The 19,480-nt window shown below is 42.4% G+C and overlaps 2 protein-coding genes across 5 annotated transcripts in view; one reads left to right on the top strand and one right to left on the bottom strand.

Moving 5' to 3' along the window:
- Nucleotides 1–1,254: 1,254 nt before the first annotated feature.
- Nucleotides 1,255–15,179, bottom strand: Dus2 (Dihydrouridine synthase 2). Of its 4 annotated transcripts, XM_075876979.1 has the most exons (14): nucleotides 14,679–15,179; nucleotides 14,545–14,590; nucleotides 14,151–14,242; nucleotides 13,919–13,962; nucleotides 8,022–8,082; nucleotides 7,834–7,947; nucleotides 7,529–7,686; nucleotides 6,554–6,719; nucleotides 6,345–6,466; nucleotides 6,103–6,282; nucleotides 5,947–6,034; nucleotides 5,826–5,893; nucleotides 5,327–5,428; nucleotides 1,255–1,386 (listed from the first exon to the last, which is right to left on the bottom strand). In XM_075876979.1, exons 1-13 carry the CDS (start codon nucleotides 14,793–14,795, stop codon nucleotides 5,368–5,370), a joined length of 1,317 nt encoding a protein of 438 aa, XP_075733094.1. In that variant the 5' UTR covers nucleotides 14,796–15,179; the 3' UTR covers nucleotides 1,255–1,386; nucleotides 5,327–5,367. The 4 variants fall into 4 exon arrangements, with proteins under 4 accessions (XP_075733094.1, XP_075733093.1, XP_037283148.1 ...); XM_075876978.1 differs by lacking the exon at nucleotides 5,327–5,428 and having other exon boundaries at nucleotides 6,103–6,227; nucleotides 6,335–6,466; XM_037427251.2 differs by lacking the exon at nucleotides 5,327–5,428.
- A 1,235-nt stretch (nucleotides 15,180–16,414) lies between these two features.
- The window catches only part of LOC119176107 (vesicle-fusing ATPase 1), a 71,712-nt gene continuing 68,646 nt past the window's right edge, over nucleotides 16,415–19,480 (top strand). Inside the window, exons 1-2 of the mRNA XM_037427249.2 lie at nucleotides 16,415–16,507; nucleotides 16,748–16,888. Coding sequence (XP_037283146.1) covers nucleotides 16,874–16,888 — 15 coding nt within the window. The 5' untranslated portion in view covers nucleotides 16,415–16,507; nucleotides 16,748–16,873. The remainder of the gene's footprint in view (nucleotides 16,508–16,747; nucleotides 16,889–19,480) is intronic.

Here is a 19,480-nt window from a genome sequence, read left to right as displayed (position 1 = left end):
AAGTGCCTGTAACAATGTGTACATTGATTGTGTGGACACATGCACACTTTTCAGAGTGTAGAAGATGCACATAATTGCTCCTACCTTACTTGTACCGATTGAGATCTCACCCTTGTTCGACGGCTTCAAGCATAAGGCACAAGAATATTCATATTCTGCATTCTGAAAACGAGCGGTTGTCTATAGATGGAGCAGCTAGTCACAGATGATGTACAACATTATTGTTGCGTACTTAAACTTCTCTGTTGCATAGAATATATTTTAGTTGAAAGGATGGCCAAAGCTAAGAACTTTATGTACCGAACTGTCCAATGGAAAGTCCAAATTGTGTGCTTGCTTCAGTTCATACTGCAAAAACTTATGCACGATGTCCAAGATTATCCATATAAGCTTTCTTTATACATGACGGTAATAAAACAGTAATAAGCTGTTATACACGATTGCCTGTATAAAGAAATTTCATGTAGTGCTAGAGTTGAAAAATTGTGTTGGTCACCCGTGTGCACAGTTGCAATTTTATTTCTTTTAGTGCATATACTAAAGCACCCATTATTATTGTTTAAATAATGTTTATTTGCAGTTAATTAGACATTTGTGGCAAGTCATGAATGCAAGCAGTGATTCAGGGTCTGTTACTAAGTTAATTTCTGCTCATGTGATGTGCAAAGTGAAACATTGTGTGTGTGTTCGACGTAGTTGAAGCAGCATGGCCATTTTTTAGTGTGTCCGAAATCAAGAAAGCGAAAAAAAAAAAAACGAGAGTGCAATGTTTGTCATGACCAGCAAGAATCTGCATTACTTTCTGAATTGGTGCAGCAAAAAAGATAAACTGTGGTGTCTCTACAGTGTGTGAGAAATGAGGGCATTAATTCTGCCATGAATCTACTACCTGATATTTATTATTTACCAGCTTATGCTATTCAATGTGTATGATCATTTTTGAGCGATTCAAGCCCTGACAAAGGCGAACACTCATTCCAAGAAAGAATAGTGGATTTTGTGCTTTTGTCAGGCCTTGACCACTTGCATTTTAATGAGCTCTCATTTTTGTAGATCTGTTGTATACAAAATAGTTTTCCTCTGGTATCTTGTTATAGTCCTGCATCCCTGGCCCCGCCTTTTCAGTTCCAAAACGTTGTAGATATGTCTAATCAGTGCTTTTTTTGTTACAGCTACTGTACTGGGAGATTTATTGAATAGCTTGTTGTGAAATTTCAAATTATTTCTGCAGAAATATACCCTCCACAGAAAACATTTCTGTGCACGTTTCTTTATTCAAATGGCATACCAGCAGTGTTGCCCTTGATTTTGGAGCTGTCAATCAGCCCGAGGGCATATAAGGCCACGAGTGCAGCACTTTGCTCTGCATATTTCTTGTTCTTCTCTCTGCAAGCATGCATAAAGGCTGTGAGTAATTATACTTAAATCAAAGCACCCACACACAAGCTGATGTAACCTTCCAGAGATTCATTTAGCAGGCAGCTAGTAGTGCAATTTATAAATGAACACTAACTTCAGAGCTATACGGTGGACGTGGTGAGAAGACCTGGAAAAGGAGTGTGCAGCTAATATTAATTTTTTATGCCAACATCAAAAGGTTACTGGTAATTTATGGTAAGATTCTCAACATTTAATATAACTTGGGTGCCTATATGCAAAATTCAATTTTCTCCATTTCACTGAATAGAAACCAAAGGTTTCATACTGATCAAGCGGTGTAGCACAGAAAATGTAGCTATGAGCCAAAGCATTCCACACATACATAGCATATCCCTTGATGTGCTGTCTCAAGCACATAACACATCTGAGAGTTTTGTCCAAATTAATGTTTTCACATATGCATATAGGTGAATCTGGTTACATGGTGAGCTTAAGCAGCCCTCTGACACATTCATCAGTTTGCTTTTTTTTTTCTATAGCTAATCATACGATAAATATGTAGAACAATACAAATTTATGCCTTTTAATGCCAGGCCAAACAGTCAAAGTATTGAATGCAACAATGAGAAGAGCATTGATGCGGCTATATCACACTGAAATGAATGCTAAAAAAAATCGCCGGGCCTGCGCAGAACGCACAGTCACAGCAAAAGCCGGAAAAACAGCCTTTCAGAGTCTTTTGTAAACACTCTTTGGGTAAATGCTAGAAGCACAGTTTCTGAGTGCCCACTACACCATAGATAACTTCTTTGTACTAATAGGCCAGCATTCACTATTCTATCGGTCGTCGTTCTTCGGGGAAGCGTGGCATCCGCTAAACACTCGCGAATTTTGTTTCATGCAGTGGCTGAAGACGAAAATTTACGCCTGAAGTGGGTATGTGCCACAGTTGATGGGTGAAGAACAAGCTTTTGTAATGGTTTGGAGCATTGGATGGCCCACTCGTTATGCAATTCGCATTGTGTGAGGCCTGGTTATTCTTTTTCTGTTCTAAAATGCCTTATTTCTCATATTAACACAATTCCTTTCCCAACATCAAGTCAGTGCCACGTCTCTGTCGCTCTACTTTTTCCTATTTCAAAGTTTTGTGGCTTCTTTTGTAGTTAACAAAGTATGTACCAACTTGCCCAACAAGCAACTCTCCTGAACTGCCCAAGGCAACACACCAGTCCCAAGCACTGGCGTGGCTCAGCGGTAGCATACTGGGCTGGCACACAGTGGACCAGGGTCCGAATCCCACTACGTCCTTGACATTTCTTAGTTTTTCTTATTTTGTGCGATAAAGGTTACAGACACAGGCAGCTGCGGACAACTACGGCGTCGCACGTGCCTCGTGTTGTCATCTCATAGCACCTTTCACTGTAAAACGCACGCCAATTCATGAATGCGTCTAGTGCAGAGTACAGTGCTAGTCAAGAAAGGACTACCTAATCCAGAACATACCACCTTGTCTAGAAAAAACCAACTAATCCCGCACATACCACTTTCAATTACTATGACATCTTTTACTTTGCAATTCATTTACCGCAGCATTTTATCCATATCAATAAATCCAGTTCATAGTTCACCTTAGAGCACCTCAGTTAATGTATAAAAGCAATCTTAAAACAAGCAGCTCAGCCAGCAATGGGAGAAAGTGAGCCTAGGTTTAAACCATTGATGATTGATATGTGGGGTTTAAGGTCTCAAAACCACCATATTGATACGTGTATGAAACTGTCGCCCCGACACAGCTGAATTGGCACCCAAATGAAGACGACAACGTGGTTGTAGTGGGTTCGACTCTCGAACTTCCGCCGCTTTGTCTTCAACTTCGCGGATATTGCTAGGCCCCTCACGGATCTCCTCAAAAAGAATGTGGCCTTTTCTTGGGGAAGGGACCAAGAACATTCCTTCGTGTCGCTAATTACCGCCCTCACATCACCACCTGTGTTGATTTTGATCCAACGGCTCGAACAGAGCTTCGCACCGATGCAAGCGGCCATGGCATTGGTGCGATACTCGCTCAGATACAGAATGGCACCAACCGTGTGATAGCCTACGCTAACCGCCTTTTGTCGCAAGCGGAACAAAATTATTCTATCACTGAGCGGGAATGCTTAGAACTCGTTTGGGCTATTGCGAAATTCCGTCCGTACTTATACGGACGTCCGTTCGCAGTCATCACGAACCATCATGCGCTTTGCTGGCTGTCGACGCTTAAGGACCCTACAGGAAGACTTGGCCGATAGGCACTTCGATTACAGGAGTACACGTTCTCGGTTGTTTACAAATCTGGAAAGCTGCACAGCGATGCTGACTGCTTATCCCGGCACCCCGTTGATCCACCTAGTTCCACTGATTTGGAATCTGATGCTTGCGTTTTAGCCATCACTGACTTTTTGAACGTGGCTGACGAACAGCGCCGAGATCCATCGCTGCTCACCATCATTGACCGCCTTCAATCGCGTTATGCTGACCCTTCTCTTAGCAGATACCTGCTTCAAGACAACGTTTTGTACCGCCGCAACTTACACCCCGACGGCGCGGAACTTTTACTCGTTGTACCGCATCACCTGCGAAAGGATGTTCTGCGACAATTCCACGACGCTCCAACTTCTGGACATCTAGGAGTCTCCAGAACTTACGACCGAATTCGACGACGAATATTCTGGAAGGGTCTGTACCGCTCTGTTCGCCGTTACGTCGCATCTTGCGACCTCTGCCAGCGCCGAAAGAAGCCTACGACTCCCCCTGCCGGTCTTCTTCAACCTATTGAAGTTCCAGCCGAGCCATTTTATCGAGTGGGGTTGGACTTGCTAGGTCCCTTTCCTACTTCTACAACTGGAAATAAATGGATTGCAGTGGCCACAGACTATGCCACTCGGTATGCAATCACTCGAGCGCTACCAACCAGCTGCGCAACCGTCGTTGCCGACTTCCTGCTGTACGACATTATTCTCCAGCATAGCGCTCCGACTCACCTGCTCACAGACCGTGGTCGCTACTTTCTATCTCGTGTGGTTGATGATCTACTCCGATCTTGTGCTACCCGTCACAACTTCACCACATCTTACCACCCTCAGACTAACGGCCTTACGGAGCGCCTAAACCGCACATTGACGGACATGCTTTCCATGTACGTATCTACCGACCACACTGATTGGGACCTAGCTCTTCCGTTCGTAACCTTCGCTTATAACTCGTCGCGTCATGAAACAGCGGGCTACTCCCCTTTTTATCTACTCTTCGGACGCAATCCCTTACTGCCCTTCGACACACTGCTTTCATCAGACCACCCATCCTCCACTTCGTACGCTCAGGCTGCGATCACCCGTGCCCTCGCAGCACGCGCGGTAGCGCGTGCTCGGTTATCGTCGTCGCAGACAGCACAGAAGTCTCTTTATGACCGTCGACATAGAGATGCCGTTTTTTCTGCGGGATCTCTTGTTGCTCCCATCTCGACGTGTTGGCCTCTGCGAGAAACTACTATCGCGATACGCTGGGCCCTACCGAGTCATTCGTCGGGTCACACCTGTGACCTACGAGATTGCCGCTACCACAAACTCATCAGCTGCTGCACCCAGAACGGAAGTAGTCCACGTTTCTCGTCTCAAGCCCTACAACGCCGACTCGCTCATTTAACAGGCACCGAGACAGTGCCTTGCGGGCCGGGGTGATGATACGTGTATGAAACTGTCGCCCCGACACAGCTGAATTGGCACCCAAATGAAGAAGACGACAACGTGGTTGTAGTGGGTTCGACTCTCGAGCTTCTCCCGTTGGCCTGCATGACTGTGCGCTCTTTAAGCCGTTAACAAGACCGACCAGCTCTCGGTGAATAAATCTTCCCCGTAACAATATGATTATGAGAGACACCTTAGTGAAGGGCTTCGAAAATTTTGACCTGGGGTTCTTTAACGTGCACTCAAATCTGAGCACACGAGCCTACAGCATTTTCGCCTCCATCGAAAATGCAGTTGCCGCAGCCAGGATTCGATCCCGCGACCTGCGTGTCAGCAGCAGAGTACCTTAGCCACTAGACCGTTGCAGCGGGCCTAGGTTTAAACTTGTGTTCAACAAAATGAGAAGTTTAGTGACATCCTTATAGCCATCTTTCTCAAATTTAAATATGTTTTGCTTTATTTTCGATGTACAGGAACAAATCACTAAATCTTTATGACAAGGCTGTGGGCAATTTACACGTAACATTTTGCCTAGCTTAAGTTGTACATGCAGTCGTATCTGAAGATTTCTAACCAGTAGTAAACTATGCATGCATAAAGGTGTTTATGCTACCACCCTGCTATAAGACTTGTCCAGCAAACAAATGGCATGCATGTTTCGCATGCAAAATCGGGAGCTACATCCCACAGCTATAGATATACAAAATTTGCTTTACTCACAGGTATGTGCTTGAATACTTTTTTCGATTCACCAGCACAACAGAACGAAAACTTTTCTCCATGGATTCCTGGAAAAAAGAAACGGTAAACACACACACTTACTTTTCAAGTTTTAACTCACAGTTTGGTAGAATGGATGGGGATAATTATTTTTTGTTGTCCAGTTGATGAGCACAGTCTTTGGTAGGTTTGCCATTTCAAACATGTTCCTGCAGAATGGAAGAATTTGAGGCAAATAAATATATCACCATTGCAATGCATTAAACTTTGAGCTTACCTAACAAACTTGGCTTCCATTTGCCACACTTCATCATCTCCAATTTTGCACTTCTTCAGCACTGGTTCAGCATTGCTGTTGTCACTGAGCTCCCTTAAAGCCATTGCTCTTCCTTGAAGCTTGAGCTGTCGAGAAGCATGCTTATCTTGCATGTTCCAGAGCACACTGTAAAATAAATTACTACAAAGACAGCAGTCTTGCACAGCTGCAACTCAAATATGCGGTAATGTACCCCAAAATACCATATTTCCTCCATTTGCTGACTGGCCAGAAGTGCCTTGCCTCTGTCACTTTCCTGAAGTGAGCCAAGCATCTGCTGAACACAGTACTTCGTGTTTGTTGCCCTGTTGTCATATTCTATTGCCTGCCATAAAGTAAAAATGACGTGTTGGAGTATGTTCTACATTCTCCATAGAATAAATGTAGTAAACAATTATAACAGCACTCTTACATAGGCGAGGTACTCTTCTATAACATCATCGATTGGTTTCTTGCCTTCCTTTCTAAATATGGAGCAGTTGCTTTCTGCCTGACGAGCGAGCATCACAGAAGCAGCACCAGTGGTCTGGCGGAAACGTTCAATGTCTTCATAGCAGGCTATTTCTCCAGATCCACCGCTGCAAAAAGAACAATTCTGTGCAAAAAAGAAATCTTTTGAAAATTGGAAGCTAGACTGGAAGCATCACTTCTTTCTTTGAAACTAGCAGGAAGCATGCCTGCAGTGCTGCTACAGGCCTTAGTACCCATTTAAAATTCATTTAAACAAAATGAGGGTCGCAGGATTTGTGCTCTGACACGTTATTTCAAGATTATGAAAAAGTTTGGAGCACATTACACATTTAAATTCATACAATGTCAGCGTTCACACTCCAGTGGTAGTGGCATTACCAGCACATTCAACAATTGCTAATATGGTGACTGACAGTAGAGAACACGAACAATGGTCCTAATTTAGACATTTCACTTAGCTTCATCATTCGTCATGTCAAGTGCCCTGTGCCAGCAATGAAAGAAGGGGTATAAATCATGGGGCTTGTTTCTTTCTCAGACACAACTTAAAATGAAGTTGATAATGAATCAAAGGAAGGCATAACATACATTATTAGCTTTTAACTGTAGTGTAGTAATTGCGAGTTACCCGAAACAAAACTGGATGAAAAAAACTTGCTGTTGGTAGCGACCGAATTTACAAAACTTCAGACACCACAAGCATTGCTCTACCAATTAAGCTACAACGGTGACAGTCTATTTGTGTGTAATCCTGGGAGTGTTAGACAGTGCCACTCATAGCCAAGGCTGTGCCACTCGCTGCCAGTTATTAGTCCAGTATACATCCTTGGAGTCACTAAATATAGCGATATAGTACAATGCTACAAGACGCACAAAACTCTACTGATTGTATATGCATTTAGAGTTGAGGAATTACTTAGCAATGATAGGAATGTTGACATGCTCGGCCAGAGCTTTAATGACTGCATTCCTGTTGGCATGCTGTGGTCGTTCCTCTTTTGTTCGTCCATGGACACCAATCGCTTTTACACCAGTTGATTCAATAAGTTTCCCAAGAGCCAGGGTGTCTTCAAGCTGTAATAAGGAGCAGGTCAGAGGGTGGATTACTCATCACAATAACCCAACAGTTCACGTGATGCCAGTGGCCACACACGAGGCAGTAGTAATTCAAACTCTGTCGCAACAATTTGGACATCTTGCATTTCTGCTTTGAAACTATACCTTTTCAAGTACTCTAATCTTGCACGTGATGGGTAGTTCAGTGCTTTGGACAAGAGCTGTCAAGATGGCTTTCACCTTATCAGTTTGTGTTAGCAGAGCTGCACCCATTCCACCCTGAAAAATGTAGGAAGCATGTCAGTGCAACAGAGAACCACACCCAGCAACAATGCTTCTCACAGTGACAGGACCTTTATGGAGAATTCCTTAGGACAACCCATGTTCACGTCTATGCCAGCCACGTCTTTCTCACTGAAAAAGATATTCGTACAATAAATATGCACCAGCAATACAACTATACAAGCAACAAGTGATACTCAATGACCAGGTAACACTCTGATGAAGCAACAGTACTATGGGTTTAGTTTTCGACAATGGCAAACGCAATGAGATTGAGGCACTAAAAATGATAAAGCAGTGGTTGCACACGAGTGGGAAAAATCAAACCAAAGTCTTTCATTATGGCAGGGGCGGAGGGAAAAACTTAGGGTGGGGGGTGGCAGATGGAAGGGGGGAGCTTCCTTTGAGCCCGGGGTTCCAAATCTGCTTGACTGCACAGTAGACCTCTCCTAGCCTTAATGCCAATTTCGAGTATCAAACTAAGGCGCATGTACATGTTTTTTTTTCTGCTTCTCATCACATCTGTGCAACACGCTATTCACAAATATCAATAAAAGTATAGAGTTCCATTGATTTGCCACTGCAGATCAAGTCAGTCAGCCGGTTGAAAATAGTATGTTTTGAATGTTCAAATATTGCACGTTTGACTTGGTGTAGCACTCTTTAATGGCATTCATACAGGTAAGATGACCAAAATTTGTAGGTGCTGTAAAAACTTCAACATTTCAAACTTGAGCTACCACTCTAGCATTACCCTAACAAACTAACAGGGCACGGACTATGGCATAACACTGTCAACAGATAGAAAACTTGTCCACCATTTTTTCTGCTGTACATTTGACTCGCCACACAAATATTTATTGACATTTCTACAAGATAACTATGAAACAAATGCCAGTGGAATTGAGGTAAAAACATTAAGCACACACTAAAGCAATAAAACCGAGTACCACAAAGTAAATATAAGAGGAAATACACATATTAATACAATCAGAGCTGTGCAATAGCAAAGCTTCAGGTGTGAAGCGAATTCGGGTATTTCAGTGTGAGCGTGAATCGAACAGAACATTTTTTTACCTATCTCGAAGCAAAATTGCAGAAAAAAAAAAAAATCAGCAGATCCCACATACCCTGGGAATTGACATTATGCGAAGCATGCGGAGTGAAGGTGACCATGTTGCAATTTTTTTATTGAGCGACACGTTATGAAATGATGCTGAATATATGTATAAGCATTGCACACAAACGTATGTTCAATAGTCTCATATGTTTATATGACCACTTGTTTTCACAAGTGCAATGATGCCAACAGCAACATGGGTATTAGCAACACCAGAAGCGATAAGCTGATAGCACTCGCAAGGGTGGTAGCCCTGGACACGGCAACATAAATCAACTTTAGTGCATGGTATCTAACTACAATTAACCTCTAGCCGACATGACAGCTCTATCATAGGAGTGAATATCTAATGTTCATAAAATTGAATAGCCAACACAGCAACCACAATTGACGTTTCATGAACATTAGGGTCTTTTTAAAAAGTAGTTCCAAGACCTGGCGTGGCTCTGTGGCAAAATACTTGATTGCCACGCCAAATCCTGGGATTTGATTCCTGCTGGGACCCCGAGATCTATTCTTTGCATTCGTCGGATCGATGCTGCCATTGTCAGCTTTTTCTTAACGCTCACCCGTTAAAATTAACCATGTATGTTCTCGCCATTCCTGTGTAGATACCAAGTGTCAATCACTTATGGCACATACCCACCCGCAGGTATGTGGCACTGTCTGATGGAAAATGTTTGACAACGTACGGGACGGGATTGTGACATTATTCATGTCTTGAAAAGCGCATCATATTCATCAAACCAACTTGCACTCCTGTTCTAATCTGGTTCCCGCCAAGTTAAGGGGTTGATCACGAGAGCGCCTAGCTAGCTAGTTAGCGAGAGAGAGAGACACAGACATACAGATAGATTTTCGCATTTAAAAGTTGGAGAGGATTCCCAAGCATACTTTTCTGAGACAGCAACATGAAAGTGTTTCTTTTGGCTTGGCTGATGAAGTGCTAGTAGGACGGTGTTTTATAGTTCTTATCAAGAATGGGGAAATGCAGACGCCAAGTTCTATTCATGTACATAATTTTACTGTTCAGACTCTTTTCTTTTAACTTGTGTGGAAGCCCGAGTGATGTAGCAGACAAGCGTGTGCTCCTTTGGAATCAGGAGTTCAAAATATGCCTCGTAGACGTCAATGTGTAGAAACATCTGAAACTTAATATGCTAAAAATTTTTGACATTCGATTTTTTAGACTCCCTGCTCAAGTTTCGGGTCCAAACCAGCATTAATAGACTTTTTTCATGCACTCCTAAAAAACACCCTGTGGGCGCACATAGCATTATGGTTAAAATGTGTACGCCAAGCGAGCCAACTGTTCTGTCGTTCGCTGCTGGTTGCGCTGTGGAAGCACGAAACTAAAAGAATGTGTTGCCACTTATAGAGTGTTAAAAAAATCCTAAATACGTTGCATGCCCAAACGCACCTGCATGTATCAATACACATAAAATGTAACAAGAGTAATGCATTTAGTCCGTGTAAATATTAGCAGGCAGATGTATGTCGAATAGGGCAGTTAGGGACGGCATGCGAGTCATAAAGTGCTGACTCATTTAGTCAAAATGTACCATCGTGACCTATGTGAAGTCGGACACCAAAGTCATATTTATTCATAGATTACTTGTTCAAAAGCTGCTATGGCATAGCCGCTTGTGATCGGACTGTTAACAACAATTAGTAGAGAAGGTTAACAGTATTACTCTATATGTAGGCAGGTTATTTGATTGAAATTTACTAGTCGGGTGCAATGATGTACTGTACAGAGACGCAAACATATTCTAAATGTGTCTAAGTAAGGAAAAAATAGGACTATAATTCCCTTGTCAGTGACTTGTTCTGATAATTGGAAGTTTCTTGATACATGGCTTTAAATTTCACCATGAAGCATGTTTTTGCTGGGTATGTTATCGAAACCGGTACTTAATGTCACGATGATGCACTCGAATAATGTTAACAAGAAAATGTGATGTCATTGCCATGCTCAGGTGCACGTGCCACTAGATCAAAACTTTCGCACATAGACTGAGCAGTATAGCTTCCAGCTGCAAATATATATTTCCTCAAGGAAACACCGTGTTTTGAGTATATATTTCATCGGTTTGTCAAAAAGCTCATTGGCATTGCAAAAAAACATAAATATGCTCCCCTCTCTGAATTAACTACGTATATCAGGGTCATTCCATATATGCATAGGAAGTCGTACAGCCTGAAAAATGATATGGGGTGAGGGTAGTGTTTCCCACAACAAATGGGCTTATTCGCATTTGTTCTGTAGTATACAAAAGGCCGGAAGGGTCTGCTGTGGGCAAAGAAAAATGCAATAAAATGCTTGCCAATTGTTTTTTCAGTTGTGTAATAGTTTTTAACCAAATGTGTTCATGTGTACATCGGCCAGATGCAATGGTTGATGCATTACCAAGGTGCCTCAGATGGCAAAGAAATTCGTTGAACGTAGTCGTCTATCTCGGCTCACATCGTCAGTCATGCAAATGTAATTCAGTCTTCAAAAGAACAGTAAATTAGTCTCCTCATCTTGATTAAGCCAAGTGAGAAATATCGGGGCGTATCATCATGAATATTGCCACACTTTGTGCAAGTCAACCTTCTATGCAATTGCAAGACAAGAAATTATTAAGCCAAGTGAGAAATATCGAGGCGTATCATCATGAATATTGCCACACTTTGTGCAAGTCAACCTTCTATGCAATTGCAAGACAAGAAATTCAACTTTATCATTCGCCTGTGAACACGCTTTTTTCATCATCATAATTTTTGTGATCTAGGGAGGCATCCAATAGAGTAGAATGTATCGAAATGAAAGTCTGCTAAAAGGAATTGCTGCTTAAATGGAAGTGTCTCTGATATGATTGGTTTAATTTAGCACTTGTATTCTGCATCCTGGTTTATCTCTCAGTAAACGAAACTCCTCTTAAATGGAACATATTTCCTGGTCCCTCCAGGTTCCGTTTAATGAGAGCCTATTGCATACCATTATTTGTCATTCTGCGGATAATGGCAGCATCTGTGACAGACCTGCAAGGCATTATGTGCACTTTATTGATGTTGTGGGTGATGACAATGAAGTATTATGACCAAGCCTATTATAATTGGTCGGAAGCATTCAACAACCCACTCGTTACACTGTTCGCATGGTGCGACGCGAAGCCTGGTTACACAATTTACATTGTCTGACACACGGTTGTTATTTTAATTTTTTACCATATAATATTAATGTTTCTTCCCAGCACAAAGCCTGTAGCGGGTCTTCTTGCAAAGAAGTTTCAAGCACTGACATGGCTAAGTGGTAGAATACTGGGCTGCCACAGAGTCCAGGTTCAAAACCTGTTCCATCCTGAATAGTTTTTCTTATTTCATTTTGTTATTCTTATTTCGCACGATGGCGGTTATGGACAACTATGGTGCCAAAAACAACCATTGTTGTGATCTCGTAACAGCTTTTGCCGTAAAAAGGCAGAAGTTCAGAGGAAGATTGGAGTTTGAATAGATGAAAAATTTGTGAACATTGGGTGTCGCTGGAGCCAACGCTTCGACAACTGGTCTTGTCGAAATGTGGCTCCGGCTTACATTTCAAGTTTTTCACCGGTGCTGTAGTTTTGAACTGACTAACGAACTTGGCTTTAGATCGAAGTGTTAACAGTGACACCCACCAAGACTGTGTTACTATATGAAGCATATTCAGCGCAAGTTTCAATTACTTGTTAAATTATACAGAGAATTCAGAAGACCAGTGTTCATTACTACAAATACAGTGACATACAGGGTGTTTCAAAAAATGTGTCCAGAAATCTTATAGAACACAAAAGAGCACATATTTGTGCACATTCTCGTGGAATTTGACTACAGCAGCATGGATTTTACAATGAGTAATGGTAAAACCAACTTTAGTTTAAAAATTGACTCACTTTTAAGACAGAATAGGGAGGGGCTTTAGCTTAATGGAAGCTGTTTCTACATTGATCCATATTCGCTTCAGGATTTGCACTACAGAGTGATGAAGTCTGGCTGATTTCACAGAGGAAAGCGACATGTTAATGAGTGCAGTTGCCTTCTTCACTAATACCCAGCATGACATTACTTCTCTAGCATTGGTGGTGAAAATGTGCAAGTATAATTCATGACTACTCCAGCAAGTGCGGTCAGGTGCAGAAAGAGATTGCTGCTTGCTCATTCTTGCCCAGCAATACGAAGGAAACAATGATGCCACACCTGGTGTTGCCCACATCCTTCAACAAAGGTATTGACGAACTCTGGTATTACTGAAGGTTGTAGCAAGTGTGCATCTTGACAATAGACTTTCTGCATGAAGCACTCTCTTGGGTTTAGACATCCAATCATCTTTTTCAGTTTGTTGCTATCACTGCTGAAGAACACAATGTCGTTTGCAAACCACAAGTTACTGAGATGCCTGTGAATCTTTATTTTTATTTCTTTTCAAACCACTCATATGAATATTCTTAATCAAACAGTGAACAACATTGGAAAGATTGTATTTTCTTGCCTTCTTTTGTAACTGGCTTCCATATGCTGCACAAATCATCACTCAGATGCTGTCGTCTAATTTGTGAGGCTGAGAACAGCTCAGTTGTCTCCGTCAATGACTTCGCCAGTTGTGGTACGGTATTTAAGAGTTCTGTACAATCTATTTACATACTGCTTCTTTATCGTCATGTATATCAGACACTTGTACTGTATGCTAATCAGTTTTTGCATAACTTATAGCAGTGCATAGCTGAAATAGATGTGTCAAGGCATAAACACAGCATACCTTGTGAATGATAATTGCTTTTGGTCCTTAAATTCAACTGCATGCTGTTGATGGTAGGCAATACTTACACGAGCTTTGCAACTTGAACAGCACGGTCAGGACTGCAGGTTCCCTACAGAAATGCAACCCATGTTTGCATCAGAAACATGCTAGTGGCTTTTCCACAGCTATAACTGGAACTGCCACATGCTAGATTCAGTGAATGATAATTACAAGGTTAATAGATGCAAACACAACACATTCACTAATGTAGTATCATTCTTCCTGTCTCGGTCTGGGTATGAAATGATAAGTACTCACAATCTGGAGAATGTTTCGGCCTTTTTCTTTCTCACATGTTCTGAAAACAATTTGGTGATCATCGTCGACGAAGTCCACGGTTCCAAGTACCTCTAGAACACGAAAGCAGGGTTATTAACTGGTGCGACTGGCTTAAGCGAAATACTGATGCATGACGTAGCGTTCATCACAAGCTGAACTGGAGTTGCCACAGTACAGCCAAGTTCGCCTGTCATAACAGAACACCAAAACTTAGCATTCGTGTGCAACGAGCGCAACTTAGCACGAGTTCGCGCCTGCAAACAAAAATGCGGCATCAAAGAACGATCTTTCACGTTATTTTGCTATCCAGTAGTACCCGCAATAATGGGCGCTACACGTAACACGTACAGTGGAGCACACGATGCATACTTACTATTTTCGATTCGCTGACACTTCAACAACCGGTAGTCAATGAGTTCCTGAACAATAAACCATACCAGTGAACTCATTAAGACAAAACAGAACAAATCATGGCAAGAGCACGTAATAAAAAAACTGCCACATTACCTCCGTGTAAACAAGGTCCGCTCCGTAATGCAGAGCGAGAAGACGCATGGGCAAAGTGCCAATCCTAACCATCGGAGCAAGTATAATCTTGTTTCTATAATCGACGTTCGATGTCATGTTTCCTTCGCGTCAGCGTCAGACAGAAAACTGTGCATTGGGAATGTATCGGTTCATGGCAAAATCATAAGACAAGGATTAGGCGCAATACGTCGACAAAATTGCCGATGACCACACCGCAACAACGACCAACCACGCTTATTCTCTTCTCGTGGCTCATAGCCAATGCAGGGGATTGGTTGGTTCCTCAACAGCTTGGCGCAACCCACCCAGGGGGATAGGCCATGAATCGGACGCGTTGCCTTGCTTATTAAATTAATTCACTTCTCGAAGGAAAGAGATGAATTTACCAGGTATTATAGGATTGTTCGAGTGTTAGGTGAGCCGCGCTTGCTTGTTCCTATACGCTTTGGCTCGTACCCACCACGAGGGATTGGCCACTAAACCGGCGGTTATTGCAATGGGGAAAAACGATTTTCAACTTTTGATGAATAAAAAATAATTATTCAGTCGTTTAGTGAATATAAGAGTGGATATTCACGCTGCCTGAAAACTATCCAGCTTCATCTTCTCCTCATGGCTCATACCCAATGCAGAGGATTGGCCGAGTGATTGGTGATTTTTTTTCAGTGTTTCTTCGCAATACTTCTCGTATAAGCTAAGAATAGTTAAAACGTCAAACTTAATTACGGAATATTAGTATTCCATGCTAATCCTCCATGGCATCCACACTGACACACGGAGGAAGGAAAGACGCTGACATGTGTGATAGAAGATGCAAATGGATCGGCGTGACTAGTCTTGCACAGGTTGAAAGCATCGCAGCATGACCACAAGTTCTAAAAAGTTGTTGCATTTTAGTTGCATTTAGCGACATTAAAAAAGTTAATGCTCAGTATTATTTAAACACAAAAAAAATATTTTGGTATGTACAGTTTGTATTTGTTAGTACCTGTCGCACTGCGGTGCAGTGCGAGTGTGCCGTCGTTGCACGTGTCGTATTTTGTTTTTTCATAGCAGACGACAATGGCGTGCCTTGATTTCTTTTCTCTGACTGCTGTTCTAATGACAGTTATCCGCGAAGATTGTGGAAGCAACTGTAGCATGCTGAAGCATGATACAGTGGCTAGGTATCACAACCACTTCACTTCACCCGAGCAACTACGTGTGCTGAAAACAATTTTTTCGGCGGTGCGAGAAGTGCTTGCGAAGCTTTTATGCACTACCCTTTACGAAGGTTGCCTTAATACACCGTTGTAAAACGGTGGTGGTTGTAGCAGGCGGGGGAGTAGGCTATCATTCCGCCTGCCTGAACTCCCCTTGAATTATATCAGTCGGATGTGTCAGCATGTGTAGACGAGGGATGCATTATGTAGTAGTCGTTACACTGCGCCGCCAGCACACCAACGACAGCGAATCCCAAGGTCGGAACCGTGAGTGGAGCAACTATACTGCACTACGAAGGAAAGAAAGCCAATGCCGCTAATGCCTACTCGCCAAATAGCTAAATACTGCGCATCATGAGGCGCAGATTATTTCCAAACATAAACCGACGCGTCTGTACCAAGGAGGATACAGCAAGTTTTATGTATCCTCCTTGGTCTGTACGCGTGGCTCCACAGAACACCTACCAGTTTGGTGGCTCCATCTGTGCTCGTCTTGTGTGACGCGGTAAGGATCAATGGCAAAGGGTAGAGAGAGTGGGACGTATAGGAGGGTGTGTATAGTAGCAGTCGGGTAGCTGTGGCGGCAAGTTGTGCAGTGGTTGACGAGTGGGTATTTCACTGTTATTTCGCGGTTTTTCATTCGTTACGAATATTACGCATGAATTTAATGTTGCCAGCGTTTTACGTGTCCAAGGCATGTTGGGGAAACTTGGCGCATCGTTCACTAATGTTGACGGTAGTACACGATAGTCGACGGATGTGTTATTGCCAGTGTGTTTCATTCTTTTTGCTCCCAGCCACTGCTAATCGCCACATCTGCATGCATTTATATGGCCTTCATGGCAGGCGTTCCTGGAAGAAAGCTGAAAAGCCCGGGCGCTGCTTGAACCACAGCCGCTGCGCGTGTGTCGGAGTCTGCATCGAGGATTGCGTGTGGAAGTTGCAGCCTCGTTACTTGACGTCTGTTCAACGATGTTGGCAACAAAAGTAAGGCTGCCGCGTTTTCCCTAACCTTTGCTAAGCGCCGTGAGTACAAGCTGAAATTTTACGCTATTCTGTGTGGGGCGTCTATGACTCGGATAGAAGCTGCAGCGGTTTTCGCTGGGCCGTGCGCTGCTCTTAGCATACATTGAACATGACACCTAAACGTCGAAGTATGCAGCTCAAATGATTGAATCCGCAGGAAGGAAATGAATCTGAAGACCATGAGACGTAAACGTAGACAACCTATACTATGTGCTCTGCTTGTTAGCACCGCGTGGAAAACATTACGTAGGTGTTTTATGGTGCACGAGCTTCTTATTTCTCACTCCTCCTCTCTACACTAGGCATGATAAGTGAATGTAAACGCACTGCGCCGCGCTCCCTACCGGGCTGCAGAAATTAGGCGCTTTTCTCCTATTCTAACCACTACCACCACCACCACCTATAGAATTCGATGTGTGCAATCTTGTGCGATAATTGTTTTTAATTTCGGAACATGCTCTGAAATGGAGCTGGCGGATCGATACTGTCGTCGACTGCAGCTCATCCCGCAGGAGTGATGCAGCTTTAGCTTGCATGCGCAGACGTATTTAGTTTTGTGCTTGTACTATACATGCATAGTGCGTCATGAAACTGGCCTAATTCGCGCCTTCAATATCGTGATATCGAAAACGAATGCGGCTAGCTGACTTCGTACTTCGCGGATTCAGAAGCTGAGCCTGCAATTGTGTGTGGGTGTGGTACGGCTTGTGTCTCTGTTTACATCTACGTTTCAGCATTAAACTTTGATCGATCATGAAAAAACATTATGGCAGCCACAGAGCTCGTTAGAAATCATTTGGTATTCTTCAGTGATACTAATTTGTGAGCGTCTAATTCATCCGGCAGGCGCGTTTATTCAATGAACATGCTAAAATCGAAAGTATTATGGAGGATACATGCCGTGTGAGCAGTGTTAGGCATTCCAGTGCTCCTGTGATTTTTTGTGTGGTGCATGTAGCCATCCGATCCAATGTTACTTTGTGGGAAGATTATGTAAGTTGCTGTGCTACTTTGTGTTAAGTGCACTATCCATTACACCACAGGCCCTGTGTTGTATATGGGCGCCGTGCCTGTTGTCACAAAACAAAACAAAAATATCAGTAGATTGCCAGATTTCCAAAAAAGGAAAAAAAAAAAGCGTTACGTGATTTCAGCCCTAATGTCTTAGTGTATTGTGGAACTTAGGTTACGCTGACTACCAGGGTACAAAAAACACAAACCAATTTACATGAGGTGCAAGCTGCATTTACGACACTAAGCAAGCTTATTGGGATACAGCTTTGCATTACGCTAGGATGCTAAATGCCGTTGTATATGAATGAAAGCAACTTGTGTATCCACATGCATCTACCCTAACGCTGTGCACTTCTGAATATTACTTTTTGCGTGTGCATTAATGATGGTCCATAAAATTTTGATCTAAGAAAGGAGCAACACTTATGCTTTACAAGCTAAACTCATTTCTCTAGGCAGTGCTTGAACTATTGATTGATCAAGTCATCTAGCTTGCACTGTGTCAGCTGCTAAACCAATTCGTTCAACATAAAGTAATATACTATTCTAAATACACTAAGAAGGGCAGAAAGTAAGATAGAATAGAGTGCTGTTTCTTTTTGAAGTACTTATCAATCATATATGTCTGCAACCAAACAATAGAGAAAAGCGACTAGAAGAATTATATCCGCTAAAAAAGCTTGTTTGTATTAATTATGGAATACTTCAAAGCACAGCTTCAAGGTTGTACAAAGCAGACACCATATACAGGATAAAAACTTGTCCTCTGTTTGGCAACTGCTTCTTTGTGAAATAAGAGAAAAAGAAAGCAGTCAATGAACAGTACTTATACAATAATTCATTGCATTTCATAAAAGTACCATAGCAAAATGCCGACTACAAATAAATAAAAAACAGTGGGTGGATGTTTCCAAGGTAATGTGGATTACCTTGGAAAGTTTCCAAGGTAATGTGCAAAACAGTAAATAGAGTTAATGAGGAATGAAACAGGCTTGCATGCACAGGCAAAAATAGTTAAATTGCCAGACTGGGGTAATGGTTGGCATGTCACCTTTTTTCGTTGCTAAGGTCGGCTACTTTTGAAGTGTGGGTAAGAATCTAGTGGTAGATATTGCTTCATTGCGCTGATTCACTGTAGCTACCAGCAACAAACTGCAACAGTAGCTCGCTTGTAGGTGTGTGTTCTAAATTTTTTGCTGCAGCACATACAATTTCTTTTAATAAAATTCAAATGACTGGAGAGGATTTGTGGTTTCACAGATTAAAATAAATGAAGACTAATGTATAGCGAGGGCACGATTTGTAGTTATGACAGATGCTTATCTTCAAAAACCACCTCATTTCACATAGAATGATTTGAGGGCAGGCTTCAAGAAAAATCTTGCTCATGCTTGTTCTTGCTATTACAAAGGCTCTGCTGGCTATTACATAGTCTTCAGGGAGGCTATAGATGAGCACTATCCAAGTGTGGTTTATTTGAAAACAAGGCCTTCTTTTCAAATGGTGATAGTACAGTGTCACTACTATATCTGCAGTGCT

This window comes from Rhipicephalus microplus, chromosome X, assembly GCF_043290135.1.
Source record: "Rhipicephalus microplus isolate Deutch F79 chromosome X, USDA_Rmic, whole genome shotgun sequence".
Classification (NCBI taxonomy): domain Eukaryota; kingdom Metazoa; phylum Arthropoda; class Arachnida; order Ixodida; family Ixodidae; genus Rhipicephalus; species Rhipicephalus microplus.
Note: the sequence above shows the minus strand (reverse complement) of the source record. Positions and strands in the feature narration are given on the sequence as shown.